The 11,807-nt window shown below is 43.4% G+C and overlaps 1 protein-coding gene across 2 annotated transcripts in view; it reads left to right on the top strand.

The window, feature by feature from the left end:
- The first annotated feature begins 799 nt into the window (after positions 1-799).
- Positions 800-11,807, top strand: part of LOC119723028 (MAP kinase-activating death domain protein-like) — a 56,297-nt gene continuing 45,289 nt past the window's right edge. For both annotated transcript variants that reach the window (XM_038193510.1, XM_038193518.1), the window contains exons 1-3: positions 800-894; positions 2,342-2,479; positions 11,347-11,771. In XM_038193510.1, coding sequence (XP_038049438.1) covers positions 2,398-2,479; positions 11,347-11,771 — 507 coding nt within the window. In that variant the 5' untranslated portion in view covers positions 800-894; positions 2,342-2,397. The remainder of the gene's footprint in view (positions 895-2,341; positions 2,480-11,346; positions 11,772-11,807) is intronic.

Genomic DNA, 11,807 nt, shown 5'->3' with positions numbered 1-11,807 from the left:
TGGCTTTCGGAGGTTTTTTTTTCGTGAAAATAACGACATGGCATTTAAAATCTTAGATGGAGATGCTCAAGTTATTCATTTTTTAACCTATATTCGGACAAATCTTATGGCTTCAATAACTATTTCTTGCATTATGAGCAGTTTTTTGGAAGGCCGTTCTCAGCGATTTGTTTTTACGAACATGCTCATGAATATTAATTTTACAAAACAACCCAGAAAAACTGGCACATGCGCATAAACCTAATGTCGCGCTGTGAGCCTCTGGAACAGCGGTGAACCCCTGATATATCTAATAAAACAGGTTTGATCATATCATATGGTTAGACACAGGTTGGTTTGATGGTGTTCATCATATAACTTCCCCTTTGGACAGCCTTTTTTTCCCTCTTCAATTTTTGTTTTTATTTAACACACACATTACATGTACAGTACAGACACACAGTTGTACATTACCATTACATGTATACATAGGAAGACGAGGCATTTTATTTCTTTTTGTTCATATAACACTCTCCTAAAAGCACACAATCCATGAGGAGCATTCTCAACAGAAGAATACATTTTTAAGGAAAACAAGAGATCTTTCGTTCCCTCTGTCTTGCTTTCTTCAGACAGTATATTATACATGTACATACATGTTTGTCTGAAGAGGAGATATGCAAACACAGATAGACTTCATCCAGTGTGTGGGTTCAGCACAAAAGCATATTAACAGTCCCTTTCATGTGCACTAAACAACTAATTATGAACTAGTGCTTTAGTGTTTGTGAAACAATGTTTGTGAGATAAACAAACCTGATTTATAGATAAATACATTTTCTTTTAAAGGTTGGGAGAAAAGAGGTTCTGTAGTGAGTAGCAGCAGTACAAGCACAGAAGAAGGCGCAATCAGAGGTAAGAAATGACACCATTCAAGACTTACACAATACCTCAGGTTTTGGGGAAGATAATCCAATCTGTCTTCAAAAGTAGTTTTTACTAAATTAGTTTCATCCATCTTTTGAATTCGTACGGTGCTTTCAATTATATCTCAGTGCAACATAATGGTTAACATTTGAAGGCAATATATCACTTGTTAAAGAGGAATTTTGTTTACCAGAAATAAATGTGTGTTGGGAAAAACTAAAGAGGTAAGGCTTGGTGATGGTCACAGGAATTGGGATAACCAGGTAAAAGCACTATGGCACTAGATTAAACCTTCTGTGGTAAAAGTTTTTTCCTGCAGTGCCAAGGCAAAGAACCTGGGGCACTTTTTCAAAATTCCTTGGAGGTTGGATAAGGGCCCCCCCCCCAAAAGTCTCCGGTCTGGGCGCGCATCGGCAAAAAAAAAAAAAAAAAAAAATTCTATATATAATGATGTCTCAAAACAGCCAAACTCACTGGTTTGACTGGAATCCTGCTGCTGCACAATTTTAACATGTTTTTAGATGGGGTTACGATCGAGTATAAGCTTTATGTGGCCTCTCTGGACTCGTATATTTTTCACTAAATTTAGTCGGGCACCATTTGCAGATGGTGTTGTAATTTTGTAATGGTGCATCTGGAAGCCAGACTGAGGGAGCAATGGTCGTGTATCTTGAACCTGTAAACACTTTTTAATTAGGGCAATATGTAAGGGAGCAGACTAATGACCAGCCTGGCAGCTCATGCACAATGTCGATGTCGCTGTATGGTCTAATGTTACTACCGTTTTCTCTGATTTTTGTCTTGACTATCCACATTTTGAGATCATAAAAGAGTGCAGAATTCTCAAGCCTTATGACCTTACTATAGTCACCTCAAACTCCACTCTGAAGGATCAAAGCATCATCTGCAACATCAGCCGACATTTGAAGAAGAAAAAAGTAGGGAAGAAGAAAAAAGTAGGGAAAAAAAAAACGCGTCGCCGCACCACTTTTGGGGCAAGCTCCATACCAGAAACCGGAGACTTTTTTTTGACTTAAACAAAAGATACGTACCTGCCTGGGGGATTGCTATACATCTTGCATAGGGGTATGATGGGTGAGAGTGGGAGGCTAAAGCAAAAGTAGAAAGCGGGAAAGTAGTCAAACCTAAGGTGTGTTATTGTTTTGTGTTAAATTACCCACCATGCAGCATATCAGCATTTTATTGCTCTTTGTATCACTTGTGCAGTATAAGTACCGTTAGTTTGAAAACTAAAATACTAATCATGTAGGCCTCAAGTGTTATAAACCAGAAATTTGCCCTAAATTATACCAAAATCACATATGGTTTTGACTGGGTTTATAATAGGTTTGGCTTGGCCATGTATACTCACAAATCATGGAAATCATCCTGATTGGGCTTAATGCCAATTCTTGTACACTTACTGCATCCACAGTGAATTCTCCTCTGGTGGAAGATAATCGTAATGACAGTGCCTATGAATTAATTGACATGTCTGAAGTGAGTGTGGGTGGAAGCACAGGTGCCGGGGTGCATGGAGCTGTTGGTATAGCGGCAGGAGTTGCTGTAACAGGTAACATTTTGCATTCTATAGTCAACCCTTGTCGAGTGTTTGTCAATACTAAGGGAATAAATGTGTGCTCGAGAGGTTTTTATCACTCCGTTTAAGACCGCTTAGAGTCTGGGTGCTGATAATTACCCGAGCCGGAGGCGAGGGTAATTATCAGCACCCAGACTCTAAGCGGTCTTAAACGGAGTGATAAATACCGACCGAGCACATATTTATTTCCATTCATAAATACCTTTTCGGTTAAAAAATATCAAATAATTCGTTCAAAAAATCCCGATTTTGTTCAACAAGTTCACTTCATGCTTTTTGAAACATCCCTCTGGCAAAATAATGGAGTGTTCAGCTTGCGAGTAAGATGTAAACAACCCTTTTATGGCGATTGACGTGCGCGTAGCATGTTCTGCGCGATGTCGCCCTGAACGCACCTGGGGCGTTGCGTTTTGAATTTAGAACTATAAAATTCTGACTCCCTGGTAGTGTTGCGCATACCTACGTGAGGATTGTGAACGTTGAACCAATGAAACGGTAAGAGGCACTGGATTTTTAGGAGTCCACATTTTATTGTGACACTGGAAAAGTGTTTAAGACCAGCTAGCCATGTCTTTATCATCCGTTTAAGACCGGCCACGTGACGGGCTCTCGACCAATAGGAATAGCTAAACTGTCTGAGGTATTTATGAATGCTAGATTCTGTCACTGGGCTGTTCAGGTATGATGGAAGTTTTTTTTGCATGTTAGATGTAGTGTTTGTTAATATTGCTAGGTTGTGAGTGATGCTTAATTCTTGCATTGGGATTTTGCTCTACATACACCGAACAGTGTTTACTTTTGTCATAAAGCTGTTTATGTACGATGGAGGGTTTACATTTTTGAGAATACGAGCTCCAGAGCAAAATGGTCGTCTGTACAAATCTGGATTGCCCAATGTAGGCTGTAAAGTCTGTAGAGTTGTCTGGCAGGTCCCAAATGTGCCTCCGACCTGCTGAACAGCTAAAAATGACCACACCTCAACCACAAGCAGCAGACTTTTATACTTGGTCTCTACCCTGCTTGAAAGTAATGGGACATATGCACAAACAAAGAAAACTATTTCTGCCCTAGTAGTGGCCTGCCAGAGCCTGCATGACCTGCACCCAATTTCATGAAGCACTGCGACACGTCGCAACCGGAGTTACGACGTGTAAAATGTCGCAACTCGCGACACGTCGTATAATCCATTTCTCGAAACCTGCGATGTGTTGAAAGCGTCGTAAGTTCCTTGACATCGGCTTAAAACACGTCGCAATTTAGACGTGTCTAGTGGTCATCGCATAATAAGAAGCGGTCTTTTCTTAGCCATTTTTATGCCATAAAAAAATACATAAACAAAACTATAATACCGAGACAATGTGTGTAAGAAATTTTGTCACAATGCATGTATTTTGACAAAATTCATTATACTTGGGGAAACATGTGTTTACTGCTACTCATGGTTTCAACCAGCTTATTTTGCAATTAACACTGCCATGAGGGCCAGTGTGTAAATTCTAACAGCTTAATAATGTGAGGTGTATAAAATGCTCTATTACAACACACACAAAATCTTTAACAAAAAAATATTTTTTTGTATCCCTTTAAATACCTGCAAAATTGACTTTTCTCCAAAAGCTGGGATCCTGAGAAGGATTCTGAGAAGGATCCTGGCACTAATAGTTTTGACCAATCACAGCAGGGAGTTTTAACCAATTATGTTAAACCATTTCCAAGATTGGACCAATCAGGACACAGTTGTAGAACACAGTGCTAAAGTGTAGGAGGGAAAATGCACGTGTGTGTGTGTGTGTGTCTCATTCTGTCACAGCTTTTTGTGCAAGCTGGATAAATTTCATTTCTGGGAATATGCTGGCTGATATTTTCACTGTGGAATACATTTTCGTGGAATTTAGCTGACTGGATCTCTGCTGCCTAAGCAATGGGATTTATTTGGCTGATTTTGGAGTAATAATCTCATTGGAATTGCAGTGATTTGGCCTTGCCTGTTGGAGCATATTTTGACTGGAATTGCAGTTTCATGCTCTATGGAATACGGTACTAGACCTATGGCATGTATGGTGAAGCTGCATCAGGTGATGTGCATAGTCTTCAGTTGTTCAGCCTTGGATTTTTTTCTTGAATTGCAGTAACTCTAACTGGCTAATTTATTGCCTGTTATTGCTGTGATTTGCTAGCAGAGTTCTTCGGGATTGACTGCTTAAGTTCACCAACTTTAGTCTGTACAATGAAGTCGCAGGGACACACACAATTGTGTTACAACACCCATTCTGGAATTTGTATCCTTGTGGAGACATTTCTTTGTTCTCGTGTAGTAAAGTTTTCGAGTGTGAAATTGAAGTTTCAAAATGCTCTTATTTTAACCAGAATTAATTTCCTGAGCTGAAATTTGGACTAAATATCCCTTTTCTAAAACTCTTCCATTTGCGACAGATCAACCTACCTTGGAAATTCCTAGTTTTGAGTAAAATCCATATATCTATTTCGTGAAATTCTTGTGGAGACGTATTCATCTATAGAAATGTTCTTCTGGAGACGTATACAATCTTTTGTTCCCTATTGTGTTCATGTCTCCGTAAGGTATTAAATTCCAGCACCTTTTTCATCCCAAGCAGAAATCTCGAGTCAGAAAAGCAATGCCTCGACAAAGAAGGGTAGTTGAATCCGCTAAGCCTAATGGGGCTAAGATGACACGGAAATCGGTACGTCGATCATCAAAAGCAAAGGCCCGGATCCTTTCAAGTATTCTTCCTGCTAATACCGTGGCTGCTTCAGTGATGACCACATCACCCACTGTGCTGCCTCCCGCTGCCCCCGTTGTGCTGCCTCCTGCTGCCCCCACTGTGTTGCCTCCTGCTGCCTTCACTGTGCTGCCTCCTGCTTCCCCCACTGTACTGCCTCCTGCTGCCCCAACTGTGCTGCCTCCTGCTGCCCCCACTGTACTGCCTCCTACTGCCCCCACTGTGTTGCCTCCTGCTGCCCCCACTGTGCTGCATCCTGCTGCCCTCACTGTGCTGCCTCCTGCTTCTCCCACTGTACTGCCTCCTGCTGCCCCAACTGTGCTGCCTCCTGCTTCTCCCACTGTACTGCCTCCTGCTGCCCCCACTGTGCTGCCTCCTGCTTCTCCCACTGTACTGCCTCTTGCTGCCCCAACTGTGCTGCCTCCTGCTGCCCCTACTGTCCTACCTCCTGCTGCCCCCACTGTGCTGCCCCCTGATGCCACCACTGTGCTGCCTCCTGCTGCCCCCACTGTGCTGCCTCCTGCTGCCTTCACTGTGCTGCCTCCTGCTTCCCCCACTGTGTTGTCTCCTGCTGCCCCCACTGTGCTGCCCCCTGCTGCCCCCACTGTGCTGCCTCCTGCTACCCCCTCTGTGCTGCCTCCTGCTACCCCCTCTGTGCTGCCTCCTGCTGCCCCCACTGTGCTGCCTCCTGCTGCCCCCACTGTACTGCCTCCTGCTGCCCCCACTGTGCTGCCTCCCGATGCCCCCTCTGTGCTGCCTGCTGCTGCCCCCACTGTGCTTCCTCCTGCTGCCCCCACTGTGCTGCCTCCTGCTTCTCCCACTGTACTGCCTCCTGCTGCCCCCACTGTGCTGTCTCCTGCTTCTCCCACTGTACTGCCTCCTGGTGCCCCCACTGTGCTGCCTCCTGCTTCTCCCACTGTACTGCCTCTTGCTGCCCCAACTGTGCTGCCTCCTGCTTCTGCCACTGTACTGCCTCCTGCTGCCCCCACTGTGCTGCCTCCTGCTTCTCCCACTGTACTGCCTCCTGCTGCCCCAACTGTGCTGCCTCCTGCTTCTCCCACTGTGCTGCCACCTGCTGCCCCCACTATGTTGCCTCCTGCTGCCCCCACTATGTTGCCTCCTGCTGCCCTCACTGTGCTGCCTCCTGCTGCCCCCTCTGTGCTGCCTCCTGCTTCTCCCACTGTGTTGCCTCCTGCTGCCCCCACTGTGCTGCCTCCTGCTTCTCCCACTGTGCTGCCACCTGCTGCCCCCACTGTGCTGCCTCCTGCTTCTCCCACTGTGCTGCCTCCTGCTGCCCCCACTGTGCTGCCTCCTGCTTCTCCCACTGTACTGCTTCCTGCTGCCCCCACTGTGCTGCCTCCTGCTTCTCCCACTGTGCTGCCTCCTGCTGCCCCAACTGTGCTGCCTCCTGCTTCTCCCACTGGGCTGCCACCTGCTGCCCCCACTGTGCTGCCTCCTGCTGCCCCCACTGTGATGCCTCCTGCTGCCCCACTGTGATGCCTCCTGCTGCCCCCACTGTCAGGCATGCAACTTTTCCTCAGATCAGCTGATTTCCTTTTTTTTTTTACTTCCCATGTGTGCCATTGAAAATAGAAACACATAGTACAAAGTCTGGGAAAAATTTGAATTTCCTCTTTTTTTTTTGATTTCCCAGTTGCATGCCTGCACTGTGCTGCCTCCTGCTTCCCCCTCTGTGCTGCCTCCTGCTTCCCCCACTGTAATGCCTCCTGCTGCCCCCACTTGTACTGCCTTCTTTGGGCATTGTTGACACTGATGCATTGTTGCAGCTGTAACAAGCAACCTTAACACCCCTTTGCAGTAGTTCCAATTCCTGTGGGCCCCTGATTCCAAAACAGGGCCTTTGTTTCGCATTTAATAGTTATAAGGGATGTCATTTTAAGGGATGCAGTTTTCTGCAGGAGGTGTTACCAGGGCAGTCACGGTGTATATGTGTGCCGTAGTAATTTTCAATGTGCAGGGGCTGTAACCACTAGCAATAAGGACTTGCATCTTGCGGCGCAGTCCTTCAAATAGGGGGCATTCATTTCTGCTGTACTCAACTGGCAGGCCATTCGGTTGAAATTACCTTTCTGATGTAGTAAGACCAATCACTCCTGTCCCCCCAAGTAATTCATTTAGCTCAAGCTACTGAGAAAGAGTTCATATCAGTACTAATGACATGGATCGGTACTAATGACATGGTCAGCGCAGACATGTTTCAGATTAGGCAGCGTATTGCATATTTCATGCAACTTTGTCGTCAAAGTTTCCCCCATACCACATTGGTTTGGTCAGCTATTCTGCCACGCCTGTTTTACTTTGGAGCAAAGGATCAAAAAGCCATGGACCAGGTCCGCCGATCAATTAACAGGTGGACGCGATCTCGTTGAAGGCTGTTTTGGGCTTCATTTTTACCCCATGATGAGATTTAGAGGACAAATCATGCTCTGTTTTTGTATGATGGGGTTCACCTCAGTAATATGGGAACGAAGTTACTGCTGTCTGATTATGTCTCCTGCATTGCATCACACATTCAGTGTCAAGGGAATTAAGTTCAGTGCAGTGATGGGGAGATTGTAAATATGTTCTTGTTTAGTGTGGTCTTCTTCCTGGGGTGTGCTGTGCACTTGTGGCGTCTTTAACAGGATTCGAAGACAGCCCATGCCTAATACATGTACATGTACACACATGAATTTACATGTAGCATTAGTTTTATGGGCATGTTACTGATATTGTTGCTGATATTGTTACTGATATTAATGTTTTTAGTAATACAATGCGATTTGAACTTTGTAAGGGGCAGCCACACTCGCCCTTACGTACCCCAGGGGCCGGATGTGCTGTATTTCCATAGCGCAGCCATGGCTGTCCCCCACAGATGTGGACTGGGTCATATGTGTGCCCATTCATTAATGGTTGGCCTGGGAGCCAAATTGATAATTGACGTACATGTACGGGACCTGGGAGTCCATTATATGTTTAACATGTTTCTTTCGGGCCTGCTAGCCCTATGACTTGATGCCAGCTTGCCCATATCAATTCGGTATCTGGCGAACGAACAAAGTTTGAAATAAATAACTTGAAGCTGTGGCGAAGATGCACAAAAAAATTGTCTTTGAGTTTCATTCATTAGTTAGTCCGAGTATAAAGTCGTAAATAGAAAATGCATCGAATAATTATGAATTAGTGTGGAATATTGCAGTTGAAATTTCAAAGCAGCTAAACAGTCCATCAAGAGCTTGTTTTCCTTTAAAATCGCATCACACATCCGCCATTTCGTTTTACGTTTTTAAATCTTTTCGAGAGGAGATACAACAACTCTTTGTTGAATATCAGACGACTATTTACTGTACACTGAATAAATACATAAAATAGTCACCGAATTGTGCTATACATACGCCTACGACGCGTCGCACGTACGACCTGTTTTGTGAAATGGATCGCAGGACGCGTCGCAGCTATTATTATTAATGGTTTATTTATTTGATCAATGATACAAAAAAGAGACATTGCAGCCAGAGGCTGAATTGTGCCTCCCCTCACAAAATCACAATATTAATTAAAAAACCATATCATTTCAAAACAATGAAATTAACAATAAATAACATTAATGTCACACGTAAACATGCAAGCTTACAATTCAAAAACATGACATGCAAAGGACAAGACAAATGGAATTACAGTTATTACAATGACAGTTAAACATTTTGGACCGAGCACGCACAAAGACCGAATAACTGGTTGGCAAGAAAGAAAAAAAACCTGCCAAGTATATATAAAAAAAACTACTGATTGTTTAAAACTGAGGTTAAAAATGGGATGGGACTGTTTTTATACCGATTGGTTCTGCATCTGATACTGGAAAGTTTATGGGAATTTCTGAGGTTATTATCTCTATCGAAGGTAGCCAATCTCTATGAACATGGGAATTTAAGACATTACTACCAAAATTAAACAAAGCAATTCCAGCCTTTCAGACATAGGCGGGATGTGATGAACTTGACAAATATGCTGATAAGAGGTGATTCCTACAATACTCAGGGAAAATTATGCGGAAAGCTTTCCTGCGACGCATTGTAGGGATACGACGCATCACAGTGCTGCGATGCATTGTAAGTTACAATGAATTTCATGAAATCGGGTGCAGGTCAGTAAAATAATTGAAAGCATGGAAGTTTTGTTGTTTGGGAGAAGTAACTGGGGCAAGAATGTTGGTGCTTAAAACCACTACAAAGTTATTCAGCAGGCTGTTTGTTACAGTATGTCAGTTGGAAGCCAGCTGGCTTGCAGTATGGATGTCTCAATTGATGTCACCTCTTAATCCATTCCTCCTACCATCAGTCAATCATCAAAGATGGCTTTTGCTGATGTGGTGCAAACTGCTACTGTTCAATCTGGATTGAACTTTATTGTCACATAATTAAGAGTAATATGCATGGAGTAGAAGTGCCATTGGTGTAATGGCTGTTTGCCCCTGAGACCAAGTACACGCATGGCAACATTGATTTTGATGCAGTAGAATATTTGTTGGTGAAGTAGACCAAGGCCAAGGCTTACGTGGACAATGTAGAGAGCGTAGCAACCCAATCTCTGTAAGCTTCTGTAGGAGGTTGACACAATCTTAATAGCAGCCTTTTTGACATTGTGAGGCTGCGTCCAAGCACAACACAAAGGTACACTGGGGATTGGTTCATTTTTGTTAGCTGATGGTTTTCCAAGGTGGAAGACAGAGCTCACCTTCAGGTGCCAGAATGTGTCGCTCATGATGGAGCTGCCATTTTTCACTCTTAAATGCAAAATATTGAAGAAAGGTCTCCTAAACAATTGAGTTGAGACTTCAAACTTGGCTGGTGAAATACTGAGGACCTTGTCTTTGCCTCACACAAATTTTGGAGAATTTTGTCTGCTTAAGGGAGAGTAAAGTTGGCCCCTATTTGTTTTGCATGTTTTCCTGCACTCAAGGTCTGTTCCGTCTGGGAACAAGTATGAACCTCTCCAGCCATTTCGTAAAGGTGTATTTTTGTCCATATTCTTTTGGTGCTAAATTTCAATGTGTTAGACTGTGGAGTCATTTAAAACACCTGCAAAAATCAATCTTTAATGTATTGTTACTCCTAATTGTTTACATCGTTGCAATAATTTAGTTTTGCAAAACTGGAGAATTTCAGAGTACCTGAGCAAGAAGACAGTGTTGAGAAGTGTGTCGGGCTAAGGGAGTCAGAGAGTTTGTTTGATGGATATCAGCTCCTTGCTATTTGAGTTGATGAGTGGTGAGCTTTGGTTTCAAGGCTGTTGATATCGCTCTACACGCTGGAAGATGTGTGGACTTTCGTGTGGACCTTGACTTAACTTGGAGGGGAGGGGCTTGTTGGCAATTTGGATACAGCGTGCTTCAGTTATTATATAACTGACATACAGATCCTAGTCATTTGATTGGTGGAACTCACATCACATGACATTCGTTATTGCTCCCATTCACGCCGCGGCTCAAAAAGTACTATCCGCCCATGGGGAATGGGAAATACTATTCAACAGTTAGGATCATGATGTGGTATTTGTGTGCAAATGAATGCTGGTGTGCGCGTTCAGCGTTGCGCGTAGCGCGTATTGTTCCAAAGAGCCAGCGCTCCAGCGTTAGGTTCAAACATTTTCGTGAAGGGGTGGTTCGAAAGAGAGAAATGGATTTTCCTTCAGTTGTGTATTGAAAAAAAAAGTTCAAATATATCAAATGACAAGGATCTATATGTCAGTTATATAAAACAAATATTGAGTGGCTTTAAATTGCAAAATGGGAGGAATATTATCGCTCGATAAAATCTGGACTTTTCCAGTTCACTCGGCTTTGCCTCGTGAAATGAAAAAGTCCAGGTTTTACCTTGCAATAATATTCCTCCCATTCCACACTGAGCCACTTGATATTTGTATACTAGTCACTTTTTTGTCGTGAACTTAAACACACGTTTCACATTGGTAAGACCGCTTGTTTAGATTATCAATGGTTATGTGAAGGACATTTATTTAATAGGTGAAGTAGCATTAGTTGACACCTTATAATTGTTGTCAGAATAATACATGTATCTTATGTGTCCTATTCTTTAGGTGCAATAGGGTCCAAGGTGGACGTTGAGTATCCAGGAGAGCACAGTGACAACAAAACACTCCATTCAGAAGACGAACATGCACCATGCATCAAAGACATGGTCAACAACAACAATAGCAGCAGCATAGATGAAGGAATCACATTCCAAGCGAAGAAAGATGACACCGATGTCATTCCAGACAACAGTAAAAGCATGGAACCAAGAGAGATCATTGAACGCAGAGAAAAGTTCTCAGAGAAAATCTCCAGCTTAGATTCTGAGTTATCTGAAGCAAGTACATTAGTGAGCTACAACAGCACAGACACACTAGGGAATGAGAGTGACAGTAGTTCCACCTGTGGTGATGGTCGTGTACGTCGTACTCGCATTACACATCAGTCAATACGATCCGTCATGTCAGACAGCGAAGTGGAACTAAATGGGGTAAGTATATAGATATATAACATTTTACAGATTAAA

The sequence above is a fragment of the Patiria miniata genome, unplaced genomic scaffold (assembly GCF_015706575.1).
Source record: "Patiria miniata isolate m_02_andy unplaced genomic scaffold, ASM1570657v1 HiC_scaffold_1, whole genome shotgun sequence".
Lineage (NCBI taxonomy): Eukaryota > Metazoa > Echinodermata > Asteroidea > Valvatida > Asterinidae > Patiria > Patiria miniata.
Note: the sequence above shows the minus strand (reverse complement) of the source record. Positions and strands in the feature narration are given on the sequence as shown.